Genomic DNA, 22,383 nt, shown 5'->3' with positions numbered 1-22,383 from the left:
CCACTATAAAAAATAAACCATGACACATAGACAGCTCGAACTACATTTCCCATGATGTGACTGAGGCTTTGTACTCGGCTTGTGATTGGCCAACAGTTTACGTCGCCATTCACGCAACCAAACGGCAACTGCTTGATTTCTTTCTGCTACAGTTCTTGAACGTCAGAAACATGTGTGAATACAAAACCCTTTGGTAGATGATTTGGAGTATTTGTTTCCTCGTGTTATAGGTAAAGACGTCATTATTATTCATATTCATTTGTTTTCTAAGGAAGTTTGATAACTTTAGCTTCCCACGGTAGCCAACTAAACATCTGCTAGCGTTGGCTAGCTTCATTCTTGAATGAACACCAACCAAATGCCTGACTGACTGTTTGTTTTCTGGTTTAAGTAAATAAGTACTCTCCTTATTCGAACTGTAGACCGTAGACGTAGCAACTTAGCAAGCGGACACTGGAATCACGAATAATATGTTTAAGATGTTAATGATGTTCTTGTGTGTTGTTTTCTGCACCTAGTAGCCGCGCCAGCTAGCAAGGCTAACATTGAGTCTGGCTTGCTATGCGTAAAAGTTGGCTTTGTCTCGTCAGGTAGTAGCCCTGAAACATGACTGTCATAAGTAGAAGCGTCATGTGAACCATGGCTAGACAGGTAGTATAGAAGTAGTATGGCTAGGCTACTACTATAACTCTATTGGGCTACTAGTTGTATATTACTACTGGAGAGGTCCATTGGGCAGATGGGCACACACAGCCGCATGCCAACTTATGTTATCTGCATCTAAAGTTAGTGAGTTGCCATCCATTTAAATTCAAATGAGCTTTATTGGCATGAGAAAACAAACGTTTACATTGCCAAAGCACATGTCAAAATACAATAAAAATAGTTGTAAATGGGGAAAGTTTGGAGGGGGTACACGGTACAGCATTTTGTAAATCCATAGCCTCCATTGACAGCCCATTCATGAAACAGAAAAGTCCTATCTGATTGTATTAAAATGACGACAAACTCGGATCGGCCTCTTTAAATCTCTGTCTAGTCTTTGTTTTAATAGTTTTAATTTCTGTCAATAAACTCGTTGAAAATGACTCCTGCGTATTCTGCGTAAACGTCCTGCCATATTATGAGAAAGTGCAATGCATAAACAGGTGTTAACTTAAACTACTAACGTTACTAAAGGATAGTTGCAATGGAAGCCGACGTTTTAAAAGAAAAGCAAAGTGACCTTTCGGTTACGTTTTCAGAATGTCCACCACAACAAGTGACCACAACATCTAATCCTCAAATCCCAATCCTCAAAAGAAATATCAAACATTGTCTTGCGGCGCCATCTTGCGTTTGTATTTGCAAACTACCCCAACAGCCAGGAATCAGGGGAAAGTCCCACTAGTGTACAGCACATACAGTATGAGTAGCTTATGTGTCGATAAACAATTATCTTGGCAACTTAAAGGAATTCATAAACGTTGTTCAATTTTATTGGAAAGTGTGCTTGTTTTTTGACTGCTGTGCATTACACATTGTCTTCATTTGTATGTTTAAAATCTCCCTGTCTCCTTTGCAGTACAGTAGCTGCAGACATACACATGACAGGATGAATTTCTCTGACGTTTTAAAGCAGTCCAACCAACTTTGTCAATTTTCCCCAAATGGGAAATATTTGGTAGGTGGTTTTCTTTGGTTTTGTTGTGACTATGTAGTCTAATAGATTTGACAGATTATGGCCCTCATTTATCAATGGAGTGTAAATTATTCCTTAAATTCGAGCGTGTTTGGCGTACGCTCACGTCAACGTCACACTTAGAAAGTGATCCTATAGAGCGTATTTTTGGTTGGAGCTTTGATAAATGTCACGGCTGAAACCGATCATCATTTAAATAACACGCCCTTAAATATTCTTGAATGCCCCGATTTTACGACATAAACAATTGGAATATGACCAAACAAACATGTGGAAATCCAATAAGAAAAGAGTTTCCCCCTCGCCTATCATGTCCGCGCACGCACAGCGCACCGCACTGCACACTGGAAAGAAACTGCATGCCAGTTAATGCAAGATAGCCAGGAAAGGCAGTCATAACCAACATTTATGGAGTGATTGAATGCATATTCGTATGGATGAAGGCTGGGTGGATTGTGTGCATGAAAAGATTTAAATAGCAGTGCCCGGTGCCTGCCGTCCCGACTCCCTAAAATGATTTCACATAATACGCTCAGCCTATCTGATCCAGATCTGCAATTTATCTGAATGACTGTTGAATGATTAAGCCCCTAACGCCGAATCGCCTATATACCATTGCAAATAGGCAAGCTATATGCTTGTCATTGTCACCTGGAAATAAAATAGGCGTGCACGTCCATTTATGCCAATTCAAAATGTTATATGCCTATTTACAGGGATTATTTATAGGTGTGTGAAGTCATGCTGCACTCCCATGGTCAAAATCATCTCACACATTTAATGTGTTTTAACAGAGCCAGTAAAGCACTGTTTGATTAAGCATCTAAACTTTGTAAGTAGCCTTGCCTTGTCTGTAGCGTGAGGCAGCTTGATGTACAAGTACACCCCCTGGACATGACGCTAGCTAGTATGTCGTGTCGCAGGGACTTACCCCCAATCCAACCCTTGATGCTGAGTGTCAAGCAGGGAGGCACTGGGTCCCATTTTTAGAGTCTTTGATATGATCGAACCCCGACCTCCCAGTTTCAGGACAGACACTCTAACCAAAAGGACACTGAGCTGGTTGTAACATTGTAAACATGTTATATTGTTTTTAATTGCTTCTACAGTTTTAAATATCCTACCAATTTCATGTATGCCTTTCCAAAATATTTTCCCCACATGTATTATTTATTAGTTTTATAACCAGACGTGAGATTTGGCGTGGCATACGTCATTTCGCTGTACGCCTATTTTTGGGTGTAAATCGCGTGTGTGTGTAATTTAATTCATGCATAGCAATGATTTATCTATGTGAAATATTTGTAATATTGTTTTGATGGAATTTACTTTAGATAATATATTTTTTATCTTCATCAGGGTACCTGTTTACAGTACAGGCTGGTTGTACGAGATGCGTCCACCCTGCAGATCCTACACCTGTACACCTGCCTGGACCAAGTGGTCCACATGGAGTGGTCCTCTGACTCCAACTTCGTTCTCTGTGCTATGTACAAGAGAGGACTGGTGCAGGTAGGATACTAATGACACATACGGTACAAGAGTGCTTCCGACCCACTTAGCCAGTCTAAAATCACGGTAAACCACGGCCTATTGCTTTTCTGAAACGGTTAACGAAGTATGGCAACATGAAAATAATGGACGATATCCAAATTAAAGCTTTTTTTTAATAACAATTTCACTCAAATAAGTTCTACAAGAAAGTAGTCCTCGCAACTGGCTGTATACTAACATGGTATTCCCAGTGCAAATCATGAAAGGTACCGAATGCTACATGTCATATCTCTTGTTTTTATGTAAAACCTTTCAAATACAATACAAAATAGAGACGTTGTCTTCACCTTGTGACCAGTAATGCTGCAAGATTAGAACATTACAGTGAATATTGCAAACAAGATGTTACCGGAGTAATTCTGATTTGTGGTTCCAGGTTTGTGTTTATGGAGGATTTTACAACTGGACTCAGTCAGTCAGAATCATGGACTGGAACTATAGATTTTAGAATAAATGTTAGGGAATTTGTTTATTTGAGGAGTTGCTGAAGAGCTCGGAATTGCATTAGTTGATTGTAGAAATTTCTACAGAGTTTTCAGTTTACAATGTACTTCACATTCATTCATTCACATGAAACAGCAGAACACATTAAGAATACATTATTAGACCGAAGTGTAGCCAGATCTGTTTACCACTGCACAAATTAAGTACAGAAAAGATGTTTTAATACTTTTGTTTGGCTCCTTTTTTTTTTCAGCATTGGATAGTTGGATAGTATTTAGGTGACATTTGGATGTATACATTCTGGGCTAGGTGGGTTTGTTGTACAACATATATGGCACATCTTCAAGTACATAACACCGTATATCATTTGAAAGAGTGAAAGGTATCGATAATCCGCCTCTATGGGTTATAAGAGATTTTAAGTAGCCATTTTGTTAATTTATATATAAATGCATTTGGGGAAACACTGCTTGACATTTTGTCCTGTCAAAGTTTCACAATCGGTACATCACCATGTAAGCACCTTACCTTTGAAGGGGTAACCACCGCCAGTCTTTCATGGTTTCTGATGGTTGTCAGGGAGTGCTTATGAATTGTTGAGATGCAGTTGATAAAGGAACGGCGGGGTGTCTGATCAATTAAAGTTTGTCCTTCTGTTCTGTCTCTCTCTCTGTCTTCAGGTGTGGTCGCTCGAGCAGCCCGAGTGGCACTGTAAGATTGACGAGGGTTCAATCGGACTGGTCGCCTCGCGCTGGAGCCCGGACGGACGTCACATTCTCAACACCACCGACTTCCATGTGAGTGTGAAGTTACTGCGTCTGTGTCTGTCTGCGTGTTTATATGTATGACTGTCTGGTGTCAACTGTTGCTGGCCCGCAACGATCGGAGACCTGAAAATAGACAGAGATACCAGACCCTTCCTCAATCCCCACTCACCCACCCCCACCTGCCACATATATTCAGTCTGGTTTCATAGTTCCGCCAGTTAGCATCCTGTCAGACATACAAGTACCTCCTGAAGACTGGCGCAATGTGTACGTGCCCTTCCCATGTAACTTGGGTATTTCCCCATCAAGTGATGCATGTCATTGGTGTCGTGCTTGGGAGTCATGTATGATTTGAGATGTTACAGTATTCAGTGTTGCATGGGATGATTGACTAGTCACTTGCGGTGTTATTGAATGTGGCTAACTGAAAGGTTTTCAGGGACCGTGAAATGGAGCTTTCAACTTGAAATGCATGGCATGAGCTTTGGAAACCTCACCACCACTGCTGTGGAGAATCCATCATCATCCTACCGACAGAGATGATTGCACTATCATGAATTCCTGCACTCTATGAGTTCCAGCCAGTAAATAGATTAATAGACACAGTTTAGCTTCTCAAAGCTAAACTGAGAGTCGCATAGAATGAAAATGTGGGGTGCAACAGTTAAGTTATTAGTAATCAATTTAAAATCATATTACATTTTTTTAATAAAAAAAAAAAAAAATAGATGTCTTTATAAAATAGTCAATTAAAAAAAATAAACAATAAAGTAATTGCTAAGAAAATAATTGATTGCTTCAGTCCAAATAAAGAGACATTTATGTTTATTCAATTCGTTTTTCATTGTTGCACTCTGTGCTGTGGTATTGCTTTAAGCTAATGTCTTGAGGTGGAGGGCACGTGTGTGGGGTAGGGCTAGGCCATGTGGATTATGACCAGGGCACCGTGCCATGGTGGGCTGTGTCTATCACGTTGAACTTGACTCCAAGACTCATTTGACAGGTGTCAGTGCACATTCTGCACAACTGTGTCTGGTCTGAGAGGAGGGTGCAGAGAGTGCAAGAGTCTGTGGCATGTCTGCTTTGTGTCTGTCTACATCTTCACAAAAAAAAGGAAACGGGACAGGTTTCTTCCACAAGGGGAGAATCTGTCTACATAATACAGTATGTCTTATGCTGACAGCGTCTTGAAGAGGCATATAGCTATTAGCTAGTCTACCTGTTGTTATTATATGATTGTTAAATGCATGTGTGGCTAAAGGAAATACTCAATTTTCAATTCTCCCTTTATTTTCTGTGGCAGCAGTGATGTGGACTATTCAGTATTCAGATTGTGTAAGATTAATGAACACATTTTTCATTATTTGATTGTTGACCTTTCTTAACTCAGCTTGGCTTTAGTGAAAAAGCATTTACGGGTAGCCAATGTTTACTTCAAAGTCAATAAAGGGTGCTATTAGTTTTGATCTCATACTTGAGATTGTCACAACACATTCGTTTAACCTGATGTCCCATGAAAAACTAACCCAAATACCTACAGTCACTATGAAGTAAAAAGTAAGCCTAAATAAATTGTGAGTGAGCCTTGTTTCCCAATTAAGGGTGTGAAGCTAATTTACCAGTAGCACCAGAGGCAATGCTTAAGTCCTTGCCAAGGGGCCCACTGACCTTACCTTCACCCTCACCCAAGATTTCATTAAGGCTGTGCCAGATGGGTGTCCATGTCGGCCTTAAATTTCAAGCCCTCATAAACGGCCTGCTATATTAACTTGTTTAGGAACAGCTGCCTGTGGTGTGGACTGTGTCTGTTTGGGTTTGCGCGCGCGTGTGTGTGTAAGAGCATGTCTGGATTTCCTTTTTTTACTGCGTACCGATAAACAGTACAGTATGGTATATAGGCATATCTAGAATATAAGCTTATTACTTTTTATTATTGTTTGGGTTTTGACTCTTTCTCTGAACTATACATATCCTATATTTGATTCTTACTGCTGTTGCTGTGATGACGCCTGCATTTTACTTGAGGGATCAATACATACAGGTATATCTAATCTTATAGTCATTGGTCAGTTCTCTGTACATTGAATTGGTTCAGGAGGGTTAGTTACAGTAGTTGCCAACAACGGTGGCTGTTTGTTCTTTTCGTCCAAAAATCTTTATGGCAATATGAAACTTCTGAGTCCTTAATAGTCATTTGTCTTCTAATTTAGGATATTGCCATAGTGTGAATTTAACAGAAAAATGTATCACCAAATATTAGCCTAGACTTTGCAGACTTCACCAAAGTCATCTATTTGAATTCCCATGGAATATCCTTGGGCCTCACACTATGTCGCCACACATCCACGCTAATCCACTGTTACCAGCTGAGTGGCGATAAAATGAGGGTGGAAATTTTCTAGCCAAGGACGGTGTCAAGCTTTATACTACTGTAATGGTTTTCACATTGTTGGTATCGGGTTAGTGGTAGCATGCTTGGCCAGGGACTTTGCAGCCTCGCTAACGCGTACTATAGAATTGTTGGCAGTGGCGCTAACAGACTAAACTGTGAACGCGAGACAGCTGCTGCACTGTGATGCAGGACAATAGCTCATCCATACCTATGTCTGGGTGGCGAGAAGCTTCAGGTCCTTGGTAGAATCATGAGTCTGTAACAGGAGAAATGGGCTATATCGGTTTGAGATGGCTTCCTATACGTGGAATGCCTAGAGCCTAATCCTTTGCTGACAGAAGGGCCTATGTGGCATCACACAGACACTCACTCGCTCTCTCCTACTTGCCTTCGATTGCAACAAGAATGGCTGATGGGTAGATTTTCTTGCAGGTTGATGTCAGTTAACTGTGGTGCTACAAGTGTTCTTATTTATCAGCTGTTGCCCACAAACCCTCTGCTTTGGGGGGAGTGTTTAATTGTATGGCATTCTCGTTGTGAAACTTAACAGCACTGAACTTGTGTCGGGAAGTTTTGTGTATGAGTAGAATAGAAATATGTTTTGCCTCCTTTCTTACTGCATATAGGTATTTGTACACTAATAGCCCGGTTTCGACTACAGGAGTATTTCCTGGAACTCAAGGAACTTTTTCCAAGAACTTGACCTTCTCTTTGACAGCAGAAACCTAGGCCCCGACTTCCTGCCCCCCATAACTGAAAAGTCCCTTCTCCCAAGCTAACTACTTCAGCAAATATCGGGTAGACGGAGCAGCACTGAGCTTTGCTCATTAGTGAAGCTCTTTGCGAGGAAGTTGCACACATTAGCTTGTTAGTCCATTTGATTATGTGTAAAGAGTAAAGACTGCCTTCTTGTTGTGACCTCTGGTTATCACAAACAACACTAAAAGTTAACCTTTGGTACTAGTAAATGTCACACAGACCTGCGACCAACAGTAGCTGTTATTATCATCACTGCTGGGGAAAATCCTTGTATGTCTGGTTACTTTTCAGGAAATTGAAAAAAACGTGTTCCAATGAATCGAATAAAATCGTTACTAAAATGGGGCTCAATTTGTCGATTATGAAATAAATCAACACATTAATGCAATGATTCATTGATATTATACACAGTATCAATGATAAAACAAAGCACAAACCTGCTTTTTGATTTTTGAATTGATCAAAAAAGTAATTATAGAATAATCAAATTGAAGAGTATAATCAACATTTGCTGCCCTGTACTTCACCCAAAGTCTAGTTTTACCAACTTTAAATCCCACAGCGTGCCATACCACATTCCACACCTATTTCTCCCAATGCCGCAACACCCCCCCCCCCCCCCCCACCCACCCGCCCAGTTTAAGGTTACACTGCCTTTCGGGCCTCCGATCTCCCTCAACCCCATTGCCCATGCGGTCGGCCCAAGGCATCCAAGAAGTGTGCTCTTGTTTTTGTTTGAGCTGTGTTGATGGTGGTTGCCATGGTGGCATGTCCAAGGGGGTATGTCCAGGAAGCGTGCTAGGAGGTGTAATTACAGGGCCTACACAGCTGGATTGCTGAACCCAGCAGGAGTGTAGACTCTTCAACCCAGCTAGGTGACAGCCAGACAGTGGCCGAGTTCAAATGTCCGTCTGGACCCTCTACGATGAAAGGTTTAAGGTTGTCAGCTGTCTTAACTCTTCATATTTCAAAATTTAAAGTTTTGTAACGAGAGTAGGACCTAAGCATTCATTACAAAGAAGGGAAAAAAATGATTTATTGACAACCTTGTTTATTATATTTTCTTCACACGTCCACAGTTCTTCGGGCTCTATAATGCCACAGGGTTGCTGAAAGTCCACATGGTGTTTTTCACCATGATATTTAGTTCAAGGATTTAGCAGTTTTATCTATCCAGATGCATAATAGGTGCTGAAAATACTTGAATATGTAATATTTTGAATAGGATAAAATGAACCGTCAGGTGTCATTGCAGATATTTAGAGTAAAGAGAGGTACAGGTAAGGCTAGAGTCAAAAGCCAAGCCAATATGTTTTGGAATGTGCATAATAATTTGAAAAGCAATGCCAACCTTGGTCTGTGAGCGGGCTTTGCATTGATGTTTTAAAATAACCAGCAACCACTATAGTGATTTTGGTTTGAACACAGCATCAGTTTAGTTGTATTCATAGATTTAAAGGACCATACCCACCTGTAGCATTTCATTAATGAGGTTAATAAATCCTTAAGTATTTTCAAACTGTCGTTTGTCATGGAGTACCGGTACAGGAACATTTATTCTGATCTGGGCTGATTTGTCACTATAAATGAAGGCATCAACCTCTATGAATGAGACATCATGCAAAATACTCACTGCATGCATATGTTTATTGCGAACGCAGTGATTGCGAACGCAATGAGCACTAACTATAGAAGCTGGCCTAAACTGTGTGTCTGTGTGTCACGCTGTAACACCACTGGCCCGCCACCAGAGGGCGCAGCTGTATCACACACAAAAACACACACACACACACACACACACACACACACACAAAACTTAACTTAAAAAAACACTTAAAAAACAATAATCAAATTAAAAAAAGAGAACTTAAAAAAAAACAGTACATAACAATTTACGAGCTGCATTCGCTTCCCGCGTTCGTGCGTCTTACTTGTTCATCATGTACAGCCCTTAACATTCACATAAGATGGCTGTGTGCACACAGCCACACACTATATTGGCTTGCAAGCAACACTGTAAAGGAAGCTAAGTATGAGGGTGGTGCATTTAACACCCCTTACATTGTGGTGGTGGGCTTACTCTACATGTCCACCATGGCTATTTGGATTACTTGTAGTGATTACTGTTCTGCTTCGTGTTCAACGTAGCAGCGATCTGACATGCTGCATATCATCGCTTTTGGCAGTTTTTAAGTGTGCTGCATGTCTTTATGACCTCTTAAATGCATCTCAACATGGCCGGTATTGGCTTCAGCATGTGGAATACGTTTCACCAGGCATACAAAAGTTACAAGTGACAAGACTAGGAAGTGTTTATTTTGAACCAAGCTGTGCAAATTCTAAGATCAATAACACTGTTATTGATCACCGGGGGAAAAACTTTGTGTCATAGTAGCAACAGTAAGAGCATGACCGAACCAAAGATAGATGAAATAAAACAAGGCATTGTTAAATATGGAATCGATCACCATTGAATATATTAATCAATATATGTGCATTCACATTATTAACAGTATCCGTGTATTATATGTACATATCAACAAACAATTTATGAGTGAAAGTAAGTCTCTCTGTAGTTATCCTTAACAGTCATCTGACAAGGTTCTGGTGAAGACTTAGCCTAGTTATAGCTTAAATGTGTTTTATTAGTCATGCCATTTAAGCTACAACTACAGTAGGCTAAGTTTGAACACAGTGTGAGGTGGTGCAACAGGCTCCTGTAGTGTTAAGTGTACTTCTTAGTACTACATGTGCAGGTGTGCACAAGAGTCAAAGTCGGTAGTCACTAGTCGGTAATCCTAAACAACAGACAGTGCCAGAGTCAAAACAGGAGTCTGTGAAGTGCTCCTCATCCCCACTAGCTAGCTACATAGAGGGTGTGGGAAGAGGTTCTCCAGGATATTGTCCAGCTTCCTCTTCAAGCCCACTACATACTTCATGGTTGGCAGTAACTACATGACAACTGTGCACAATGCTTCAGTGGCTTAAGCTTATTAGCCTCTGTGTTTCTAGGCAAATGTATTGAGGTTCTGAGGCACAAAAAAAAATGCTTGCGTCCTCTCCGAAAAACGTTCTTGTTTGGTTGGACTATGTATTGTAGCCTGTTATATAGTCCTGTCCGCAACCACCTCAAGATTGTTCAGGTAAACTTACGTTATGCACCTAGCCTTCCTCCTCACCAGCTTGTTGGTTGGCATCCCTAGTGTTGATGTTATCACCCCTACAAGAGGACACTGGCTACTACAGAACATCTAGTGTTGATGTTATCACCCCTACAAGAGGACACTGGCTACTACAGAACATCTAGTGTTGATGTTATCACCCCTACAAGAGGACACTGGCTACTACAGAACATCTAGTGTTGATGTTATCACCCCTACAAGAGGACACCGGCTACTACAGAACATCTAGTGTTGATGTTATCATCCCTACAAGAGGACACTGGCTACTACAGAACATCTAGTGTTGATGTTATCACCCCTACAAGAGGACACCGGCTACTACAGAACATCTAGTGCTGATGTTATCACCCCTACAAGAGGACACCGGCTACTACAGAACATCTAGTGTTGATGTTATCACCCCTACAAGAGGACACTGGCTACTACAGAACATCTAGTGTTGATGTTATCACCCCTACAAGAGGACACTGGCTACTACAGAACATCTAGTGTTGATGTTATCACCCCTACAAGAGGACACTGGCTACTACAGAACATCTAGTGTTGATGTTATCACCCCTACAAGAGGACACTGGCTACTACAGAACATCTAGTGTTGATGTTATCACCCCTACAAGAGGACACTGGCTACTACAGAACATCTGCAGCAGCTTGTTGCACATGTTTAATGACTTGAGCATCTTCAGGAGCAGCTTTAACTGTGCTTTCAGTTTCACCAAATTAATTTGTAGTTGCATTGTTTCCCTCCAAGATGCTACAAACTCAAAAGGTGGACACATGTGGCGATAGAAAAGTTGGCTCTGCTGTAAATCACACGCACCTTGCCAGCATAACTTTTAGCCTCCCTGTGCCGGCTGATCTGAGTGCTGGAGGGTTTGTACGGTCCGATCAGACTTGCAAGATATGGGGTGCCATACCTTTGGTTGCTTTGAAGGCTAGCATCAGAGTTTTGTAGTACCTTTGCGGTGCGGAGACCTGGAGTCAATGGAGGGAGCGGAGATGGGGGGGGGGGGGGGGGGGGTAGAAGTGAGAATTTTGGCTGGTTGAAGACCAGGCGAGCTGCAGCATTTTGGATCAATTGTGGTCAATTGTGATCAATTGGATTTACTGTATGTAAGTTCCAATTGATATGTTCCTACTCTCATATATTCTCTCGTACTATTCCATATTACTTTTAGGATATGTAGATTTCCAGGCAAGACAACCATGTTCATATTTATTTCGTATTTTAATATCTGCCATATAGGAAGGTCTTCACAAGGAGTTGGTTGCTTCCTGAGGCCCCCACTATGCAGGAGTGGGTGTACTCTGTCTAGAAAATGACATCTACATGGATAGGCCAAAGAATGACAGAAAATACATCTACATTATGAATAGGCCAAAAATAACTGCAAAAGACCGTAAGATAACCACCCCTCCCCCCCATCACAAATGTCGGCCGTGTGCACGGGTGCACGATGCATGCACGCACACTGCATGAGTGTGCATGCGTGAAAGCTCCCCCCTACACTATCAGCTTCTGGCTATTGAGAAGTGTTGGGAAGCCCCAGGTCTGGGATCGCTCTACATGTTGGTTGCTGAGCAGAAGGTTAAAAGCTCCTACACAATACAGTATGTTATAATGCCTGATGAATACAAATTAATAGGGGTGAATAAGTACTAAGTAGCTATAGTTGTCATTTCATCATTTATATATATATATATGAGACAAAAAAGGGACTCCTGCACATCCAAAAAGACCCGTAGGAGGTGCAAGTCTAGTTAGCAGGCATAGACAATCAAAAAAGAGAAAAACCTTCCAAGGAAGGGACTGTACACTCCAGGGAACAGAGACTGTCTCTGTTCCCTGGAGTGTGCAGTCCTTTTTTGATATATATATATATATATATATATATATATATATATATATATGCTGTACATTAAATGTTGCATTTATATAGTGCCTTTATCCAAGGCTCTTTACATAGATTGTGCATTACACCGATGGCATGAGAAACCATGCAAGGCACCAACCAGCACATCAGGAGCAATTAGGGGTTCAGTGTCTTGCTCAAGGACACTTCGACACTAACTCTGGGGGAGCCCGGGTTCGAACTGGCAACCTTGCGGTTACCATCCGGTCACTCTACCCCTGAGCCGCCGCCGCCCCATTGTGTGATGTTGCGCTTGGCAAGAGTTTCAAAGCCTTGGGAACCCAATCGGTTTCTCTGTCTACACCCAGACAGCATATATCTCACAAATGTTGTAACAGTGTCCCGAAGACTCTCATGTCTCCTTGTTTCTTGAAGGGTAAGTTGCTGCACTTTATTTTAGAGACTGGATGGGGAATATATCAGGCTGTTGGCCTGGTGCCACATACTGCTACTGGCATAAATCTAGTTACAAGTGAGGTCAATGGACACTTGACTGGCTCTTGTCAAAACTGAGCGTCAACACTTGAGCCCTCTTTGTCTGGATGCCATGAGGGCAGACGGTTATTCTGAAGTGCTGCTTCCTTTCATTTATGAGACAGTTCAGTTTTATTACAAACGTTCAATTGTCACACCTGTGGCAGGTATGTCCATGCGGATGCTTAGTTGTGGCTACTCCCCCAACATATCCAGAAATGGAAAGGCAAGATGTCGTGTCATCTAATGCAGTGATTCGCAAACGCTTTATGTCCGGGACATAAACACGTCACTTCATGCCACGTTGTGAGCTTGTAGTTCTGCTATTTTCACTACTTACTAAACCTTATAAAATGTATTCATGGAATTTATTGTATTTTATTTTATTCATGATATAATGAATACATTTTAGAATTGATGAAATGTGATTATTGGTTGTCGTTTAAACTTTGTATTTTTTTATTATCTTAAACTTAAAATATCAATGAAATGCTAATAATGACTTGAATTATAATCTGTATTATGTTGCTAGATATGAATTGTGATTATTTTGATTTGAGAATGAAAATGATTTAGTTGTACTATATTATACTCATTTGGAATTGCTGAAGAATGAGATTAATTGCAAACGCAAATCTACACAAATCAAATATCACAATTTTAATTTGCACCATTGTACATTATTTGTGCGATACAATTATATCACCATGTCTCAGGCCCCCATGTTGATACAGTTTTGGGCCTGGCATTATAATGGCCATGATATGACACTAGTGGTAGCCGATGAGCTTGATAAGAGAGACCTCTTCATCCATGTTGTTTTTAGAGAGTGCTTCCCTCTTTTTGAATTCACAGCAGTGCAAACAGTAATGGCAATCCAACACAGTCTTTCACGTCACTCACAGAGAACATAGGACTTTCTAGACATTACGGGCAGTTGTTTCAGAGGGTATCATTTAGAGACGGACCACTGTATCCCACACTGTGACGTCCTGAGCTGATGGATGAGTCCTTGGGCCTCTGTTTGACATCCAGAGACCTCATTAGGCTAGGAGCCTGGCTGATTGAGCTCTTATTAATAGGCCACTGTTGACACCCAGTCTCCATGCCCCACACTCATCATATCACTGCCTGAATCAAGCTCCTCTTACAGAGACACCAAGGGCTTAATATCCCTCGTAGAGAGACTGATGTATCTCATGTCAAATGCAGAGAAGGGGTGTCGGGTCCAAGTGGCCATGCAGTTGTTCCACGGCTATGCCAGTACTCTGTGAAACGAGCGCAGCCATCAAAAGCCGATCCCAGATCAAAGATGTCTCTTTTACGTACATGGTTCTTTGAAGTATTTATGCCCCCCACCCCCAGCCCTTGCATACTTTCACTGAGAGATGAGCTACAGTTTGTTTTTCCTCTTCTCTCTCTTGACAGCTGAGAATCACTGTCTGGTCCCTATGCACCAAAGCTGTGTCTTACATCAAGTACCCCAAAGCATGTCACAAGGGTGAGTACACGGACATCATGTCTTTATTTCTTTGTGTGTGTGTGTATTAATATTATTATCATCATTACCAGGAGTACCTGGGGACATGGCCAGTGTGCTGAATGCTTTGCTTCAGCATTCCGCATGAATCACATACTGTCCTTTGACCTTATGGAACAACCCTTAGTCTCTGGCCAAACTATAGCTCCTCTGCTGACAGCTGTGCACCCTCTTCAGTAAATGGGGCATGCTCTCCATAACGGACCTGTCAGCAACCAGGGGAAATGATTGTCTCTGGCTCTCCCGTTGTTGACCATGCAGCATTGTGCCCCGGTGTAACCCACACATCCCCAGAATGATCGTATAAATAATACGGCTATGCTAGTCGCATGCTGCTCAATTGACGGGGACAAAGTCTCAGATAATGGCATTGCGTGCGGGACACAATGGACAACAAGGTTATGAGCCCTGTCATTCAAAGTGGCTAATCGGTTTGAATTCGGAGGCATAGCAGCTGATCTTTAAAACGGGCATGATGCCCTGGTGCTCAGGAACTCTGTTCATTTCTGTTCATGTATGGAGATGTATTGCAGGTAGTGGTACACAATAATACTGATGGCAACACAAACATTAAATGCACCAACAAATAACATTGCATGGATGCACCTGGGATGTATCCTCAGTGATGTATCCCAAGGTCATCAGGGTTTCGGGTCTCGCAACATCATACCCCTCACTCAGGTGACCCAGCCGGGGTGATCAAGTCCTGACTTACGTCCCAGTAGCTAGCTACCCACGATCAGTCCCATTTGAGAAAGATCAGGGCCACACAGACCGCCACTCCCGAACTACTCTGCCGGGACTGGGAGAGTTCTGGGGTTGACTCCTGTCTGGGCCCCTCCTATGTCTCACCAGGTCCACTCCTGCTCTCACCAGGTGCAGCCATGACATGTGCGTTGCACCAGACTCCCAGCACCAGACACATAATTCCATTGACATCACATGTAGACGAGCAAAAAGGCTAATCAATCACAAAAATGCAGTTGTTCATGATGTATAATGATAAGAGCGCCCCTCACTTCACACGGGTTTCACACCATGCTTTAAAATATTATTTATGTTGTAGAATATTGTTTTAAATGTAGTATATATAATTAATGTACAAAAAAAAAATCCAAACTGAAATGGCTTTGGCCTGGTGGCTTGACCAGCACCCCACAAGACTCCCTTTTATTTGTAGACACTGCAGAGGAAGGTGTAAAAACTAAGTATATGACATAGTATAATATATTCTTCCTTGCCCTATGAATCCCGGCCAGCCCCAGAACTTGTAAAACTTTTGGCAAGCCACGTCCACCTCTACCATGCCCTAGTTCAGTGTGAGAAGATAATTAGTTCTTCCTTGTCCCTATGACAGCTCATTCCACAAATATAATGCAAATCTGTTCATAGCTTTTTAAAATCCTGCTATCAGACAGACAGGCAGACAAACAAATCAGGCAAACTCACAACTCCATTGGCAGAGGTCTTACGTAGTTGCGTTAAACCTTTGCATATGTTTTTCCACGTTTTAGCGAGTGATTTTAATTATCACACCAGTTACCAAAACAGATTTTTGGCTGTCTATGTTGTCTATAAAATGTGGCAATCTTCTGAACCATCTTTCCATTTCAGGCATGGACTTCAGCAGGGACGGTTGTTACATGGCTTTGGCCGAACGTCGCGACTGCAAAGACTGTGTCAGTGTGTTTGTGTGTGAGGACTGGTACTTACTCAGGGTGAGTAAGAGATGAGAATGATTCTCAAAACTGAATGCATATTCAAACTAAAGCATTTCCATAATCAAACATTGTCATGACTCTATAGACATTGTTTATTGTCGGAGTGCTTGAAGATTGTTGTCAGAGCATGGCACTGAGATGTGTGCATAGTAGTATGTTGTCCCATAGGATTGGTTTTGTCTCTGTTATTGTCCTTTTTCTCATTTATTTTTTGTATATTATCATTGTTTTGGTCTTTTTGTAGAAAAAGGAGTAGGATAGTTGAGCACACACTATGCTGAGAAATGAGAGAGATCCTGTAAAAAAGCTTACAAAAGCAAGCACACCCAAATTATAAAATACGAGGCGCTGGACAGAAGATGTGAAAACAGAAGAATAGAGTCCAGTGGATCATGTTCCCATGGATATAAATGTATTAAATTACCACCAAAGTTGACATTTCTAGAAGAGCTAGGCGAACATCACCTTTGGCAGTAATATTAACCAACCATGGGGGCATCATCCAGTGTCTGTTTTCACATATTGTCCTGCTGTAACCAGAAGATGACGGTGTGACACACTGACAGGCGTGTTGAGGTGTCGTCCTTGAGCAAGGCGGTGAATTCCAGCCAGCCGCAAGAAACCCCCTGTGTGTGCAGCAGCTCATATTTCGCCTTGGAGATCATTTGAGCATCAGAAAAAAACTTGACGGAGGCATTTTGAGCGTGTTGTTACTTTAGATTTGAGCCTCGTGAAGCTCCCTCTTATCCACTTATGCCTCATTTTATACAAAGTCGTTACGAGTGTAAAGTAGCCAATCTCCAAGTTTACGCTGCTTTGCATTGCTATTGTCACAGAAAAAAACAAACAATTCAATGATTGTTTGAAACGTTTTGAATGTTTCATTTTTCTCTTGCATGTCCAAAATAGGAAATTATTTATGTTTATTTGGACGGGGCAGCACATATCGATGCACACCACACATAAAATGCTGTGTAAATAAATACACTGGATTTAGCAATAATGCAAAAATGTCCATCCGTATCCCCCATACAGAAATCAAGCAACGTTACAAAAAAGAGCATATATATAAAAGGGTACAAAGTACAAACGGAAGAGAAGAAACAACAGTCAAAAAAGGCCTAGTTTTGACCATGTTATGCCATGTTCAAAGTCGTTTCATGTTCAAAGGTATCAGTGGAAATTTGTAGCTGTTGTATGTTGTCTAGCATCTAATCCGTGATGCCATGCTGCTGATGTGGTCATTGGAATATAGGATGAATGAGATTGCTGTCAGGATCAATATGATTTCTGGAACAGATAGCCCTAGTATAATATACATGTAATTCTTATATCTGATGAGGACGAATGGAGTGTTGGTCTTGTGGTTTCTAACTTTGGAGTGAGTTCCCAAGATCCGGAGTATTGATTGAACTAGTACAAATCCCACCACAATGTACTATAAGAGTACGGTGTGTTTAGAGTTTAGACAGAAACGCATAGTAGACTGTCGTTTCATGTATTTGAGTCATCGTATTGCCTGTTGCCTCACATGACCTCCTATTCACTTCATCCCAGCACTTTGAGACAGAGACACAGGACCTTGCAGGAGTGCAGTGGTCTCCTAACGGCTGTGTGTTGGCAGTATGGGACAGCTGTCTAGAGGTGAGTCCTTCTACAACAAGCTAAATACACAATGGATAAATCCTAGTCTTCTGATCACTCAAATTATACGATAATACCATGATTATATAAACAATGGATATTTTAATAAAATGTATAGCAATATAATAATCATTTGCATTATAGTAGCTTTCTGTAGGCCAGTTCAATCAAATTATTGAAAGAACATTGTCTAACTTGAAAGTGATCTGCAGACTTTCAGTCAAAGATGCCCAGTTATCCTCTTTATTCCTCAGCTCTGTTGTCCTTTTTTTTGACTACTAAAGTGAACATACTGTAACAAGGATGCTTGCCTTACTTAATGCCTTGTTACTTGGCAACTTTGCACTGCTATGCTCTGTCGTGCAGTAATATATCATATAATGTTCACTTTAGTAGTTAGCACATCGTGATGTAAAGTGTGTTATAAATCAAATTTATTATACATCATACAGTAACTCGTCCCTGTTGCAGTTGCAATCAACTGGTAGTGTGAGTAGTGCGTACCATGTCAAGGCTAAAGGGCCATTCACACTGAGCACTATTCATACAGTATAACTATAAAGATATAGGTTTAAAAAGTCAAATGGATGGCAACGTTCACATCAGCTATAAAAGAAATACACATACATCTTTAGTTTTGTGAATGGCACTTCAGTCTTTGCTTGCAGTTGACTTTGCTTGCAGTTGACTTTAGTTTAAATCTGACTTGAGCCCTTTGACTGCATTTCTCTCTCTCTCTCTCTCTCTCTCTCTCTCTCTCTCTCTCGCATTTGTCTACAGTACAAGGTGTTGTTATATTCTCTGGACGGTAGACTTTTATCCAGCTTTTGTGCCTACGAGTGGTCACTGGGCATTAAATCTGTCACCTGGAGCCCCAGCAACCAATTTCTAGCAATTGGCAGCTATGATCAAAAAGTAAGTACACATTTGCAACGATGACTGTATTTGGCATTGTATGCACAGCACACAGTGGCTTTCTAAAAGCCATCAAGGTCTGCTGATGAGAATTAAAAACCGACTATTCATTGTCAATAATACCAAAAGGAGTTTGTTAGTAATGTGGGGTTCCCAGTGGACACATAAAGAGCCTCTCATTCTCCAGGTTTTTGCTAACGTTGAAAGCAACAGCCACAACTTGACAGTGAATTTTGTTTTACTTATGAGAAATATGATACCCTTGACAACATGAGTCAAGGAAACAGTTTTATTTTACTTATTTTCTTTGTGAGATGTGCAGACATTTAGCAAGAAATTGTATATTACACAAAACATTTAAGTTCACCTCAAAGGGCTGTACAACAGTTCTGGATGTAGTTTATGAATGGCCATACATATCACGATATTCATGATAGGCGTTAACCAACATTACAATGTATTCCTGTAATATAATGATGGTAATGCCCCCTGGCAGGTCCGTATCTTAAATCACATAACGTGGAAGAGGATCACAGAGTTTGAACATGCAGCCACCATTAGCGGACCAAAAGCTGTGAGTATCATGGTAATGCAGGACGTGTCGGCCAACACATAATTGGTAGAAATAATGTTTTATTTCGCTAAAATAAGTATGTTAATAAGTAGTTATGTATTTACAGATTTCAAAAGCCATTAATCCATTTATTAATCTTAAACGAATAATTTGATGTAGTCATTTTCCAAGTGTTTGACTTATTGGGCTGTGTTGTCAGGTGGTGTATAAGGAAGTGGAGAGAAGGCCAGTCAATCGAGAACTTTCCCTTGACAGCATCACTATGGACAGCACTCTTTTCAGTACCCAGAGTAAATGTATGACATTGTCCACAAAAGGACTTTTCTGATATCCAGTTCTTCAATTACTCAACATAGCGCAATCCATACATTAAAATGCAATACACTGCACGTCCACATTAAGAGCAATAGCAAACCTTAAGGAAGCTGTTTTTAAATACTTTATTGGCAAATTAAAATAATTTGCAATCAAATTCAAAGAATTCCGAAGAAGCCATTCTAATTACTTTTTAACGTTTAGAATGATGCTTCTTGAGTACTTATGTTATGAGGTTAAAGAAAAAGCCATCCCTCACCAATGCGTGTCTCTTCCATTTTGACACTCCAGATGAGATATGTCCGTCTCCCGTCCAGATTCCAGTGGTCAAACCAGACCCTGAGCGAGCCAACCCTAAGATCGGTATCTCCACCATGGCCTTCAGCTCGGACAGTCGTTATCTGGCCACCAAGGACGGTATGACTTAAGCCTGATTTAACGCCTTAACACAGCAGTGTATACATTAGGAAGTATGTTCAGTGAAATGTCTTGTGGTGTCTCCAGAGTGCCCCCTCCGACATTCTGATCTGGGGATTTAAACAGTCTACTGGAGTCCCCTCATCCCACTGTAATAGAATTGCTTTAAGTACAATTTCTTGTTGTGATAGGCTAAGACCCAATTCAGTCCAACAACAGCAGTGGTTTTCCTCCAAGCGTTTTTCCCACTAAATGGGTGTGTACAAAACATCCGAAAGATCCTCGTCAACTTGTACATCTAGTGTCCACCCAGTCCACGCCTACAGTATTGACCACAGCACACTTGGTTGGTTGAATGGTTGATCTTTACTCAACCTTTTCTCACAGCTTTTCTGTTGGCTTGAGCTCGTGCTGCAGGCCATAGGCAGTGCATGGAACCATGCCGCTTTCTCAGGACGTGGAAGCAGAATACAGCTGTTGGTGCCAGTCACAATGACAATTTAGGCATAAGAACAGAGTATTCCCACATCAGTATACGAATGTGTCTTATTCCTTATATCCGTGTCTCCTCAATCCAACCACCGACGACCACTGACAGACAGCATGGCCAGTGCTGTATGGGTGTGGGACATGCAGAAGCTGAACCTGCTGGCTGTGCTGCAGCAGACCTCAGCCGTGTGCTGCTTCCAGTGGGACCCTCGGCACCCACGCCTGGCCCTGTGCACAGGAACCTCCAAGCTCTACCTCTGGTCTCCGGCAGGCTCTGTCTCTGTCCAAGTCCCCACTGAAGGTACATATACTGTACATTCATCTAGTTCACATTAGGGCTTTAAGAAACTAGTCGACTATTCAACTAGTCGACTAGTAAATCCACCAGTCGACCTTGTTTGGTACTAGTTGATAAGAAAAACAAAACGTTTTTGTAGGCTTCAAGATCAGCTAGAATGCTATATTATTGTCACCAATGTACACAGTTTTTAAATGTGCAAATATTATTAAAATTTACATAATAGGAGGTGGTTAAACAACTAGTCGACTAGTAAACTAGGTAACTATTAAAAATCACTAGAAGTGAAAGCCCTAGTTCACATTAGGAAACTAATATGAATGATGTTATGTATTTCAGACTTACATTTTATACATGAATGTTGAGTACTAGTGTTGTTGGTTTGTCCTGTATCTGTTCTGTAATTGTCATGTACCTGTTGTCTGTCCTGTCTTATGTACAAACTTCAATAAAAAATACTTGAATAATACTAATAATGAATGCTGTTATTGCTTATTGGTAGTGTTTATATTGTGGTTTGATCAATCTCGATATATCTTTTCTACCAGGTGGTTTTCAGGTCCAGTCTCTAAGCTGGCACAGCAGTGGAGACTCCCTGATTCTCTTTGGGAAAGATCAGCTTTGTTTATGCTACGTGGAATCAGACCAGGAAGACCAGTGACACACACCGAATCATTGGATTAGCGCCTCTGATGATGCCCTCTGGACCTGGACCGTCTGTTGCTGATGACCCAAAGACTTAATACAATCATTCTGATGCTGTTTCCAAAGTACTGTTTCCTTAGAGTAGACCATCATTGTGTAAATTAGACCAAAATGGACACAGCCAGGGTCACAGTGGCACGGGACACAAAAAGAAAATCAACAGAATTATGTGCCGAGTGGTCGCCTTCTCATTTGCACAACCACCACGTTTTCCTGGCTGCTTCTGTGAGATCTGAGCACAGCTGAATAGTACACACACCAAGCGGGGTACTCCCAACACTCAGAACCGCTGCCGTCTTCAGCTGACCATCAGCTTGGTGTTTTTGTTTTGTTTTTTATCTTTAGGGTAAGTGAGATTCACACGAATTACTTCTCAAGAGCCTGTAGAGAGGAAGCATTTAGCTATTCATTCCTTTTTCACTCCACCTAGTCATGTCATAAGACTGCATTTCTGTGAATGCACACTGAAGCACTTACTTTCCAAAAACTGTGTAAAGACATGTTTACAAAGTTTGAATGATTTTACCACTTACCATTATCTTGGATAAAGTATTTTTGTTCATTGCAATGTAAATATTTAATGGTAAAATAGTTTTGAA

The 22,383-nt window shown here is 41.2% G+C and overlaps 2 protein-coding genes across 6 annotated transcripts in view; one reads left to right on the top strand and one right to left on the bottom strand.

Annotated features, from left to right (window-relative positions):
- Positions 1-4,453, bottom strand: part of tp73 (tumor protein p73) — a gene marked incomplete at its 3' end in the record, with an annotated part of 52,267 nt that extends 47,814 nt beyond the window's left edge. The window contains exon 1 of one of the 3 annotated variants that reach the window (XM_080763482.1): positions 4,208-4,453. In XM_080763482.1, the coding sequence (XP_080619608.1) occupies positions 4,208-4,239 (32 nt within the window). In that variant the 5' untranslated portion in view covers positions 4,240-4,453. The remainder of the gene's footprint in view (positions 1-4,207) is intronic. The other 2 variants (XM_080763479.1, XM_080763478.1) reach the window with 2 other exon arrangements.
- Positions 111-22,304, top strand: wrap73 (WD repeat containing, antisense to TP73). Of its 3 annotated transcripts, none has more exons than XM_080763485.1 (13): positions 111-230; positions 1,565-1,663; positions 3,041-3,193; positions 4,360-4,476; positions 14,595-14,667; positions 16,321-16,424; positions 17,985-18,071; positions 18,852-18,986; positions 19,483-19,560; positions 19,760-19,856; positions 20,167-20,292; positions 20,891-21,082; positions 21,628-22,304. In XM_080763485.1, exons 2-13 carry the CDS (start codon positions 1,595-1,597, stop codon positions 21,738-21,740), a joined length of 1,344 nt encoding a protein of 447 aa, XP_080619611.1. In that variant the 5' UTR covers positions 111-230; positions 1,565-1,594; the 3' UTR covers positions 21,741-22,304. The 3 variants fall into 3 exon arrangements, with proteins under 3 accessions (XP_080619611.1, XP_080619609.1, XP_080619610.1); XM_080763483.1 differs by having other exon boundaries at positions 19,483-19,572; XM_080763484.1 differs by having other exon boundaries at positions 131-230; positions 1,570-1,663; positions 19,483-19,572.
- Positions 22,305-22,383: the final 79 nt, after the last annotated feature.

This window comes from Protomyctophum bolini (genome assembly GCF_963924005.1).
Source record: "Protomyctophum bolini genome assembly, chromosome: 5".
Taxonomy (NCBI): Eukaryota; Metazoa; Chordata; class Actinopteri; order Myctophiformes; family Myctophidae; genus Protomyctophum; species Protomyctophum bolini.
The sequence above is the reverse complement of the archived record's forward strand: the minus strand, read 5'-3'. Positions and strand labels throughout refer to the sequence as shown.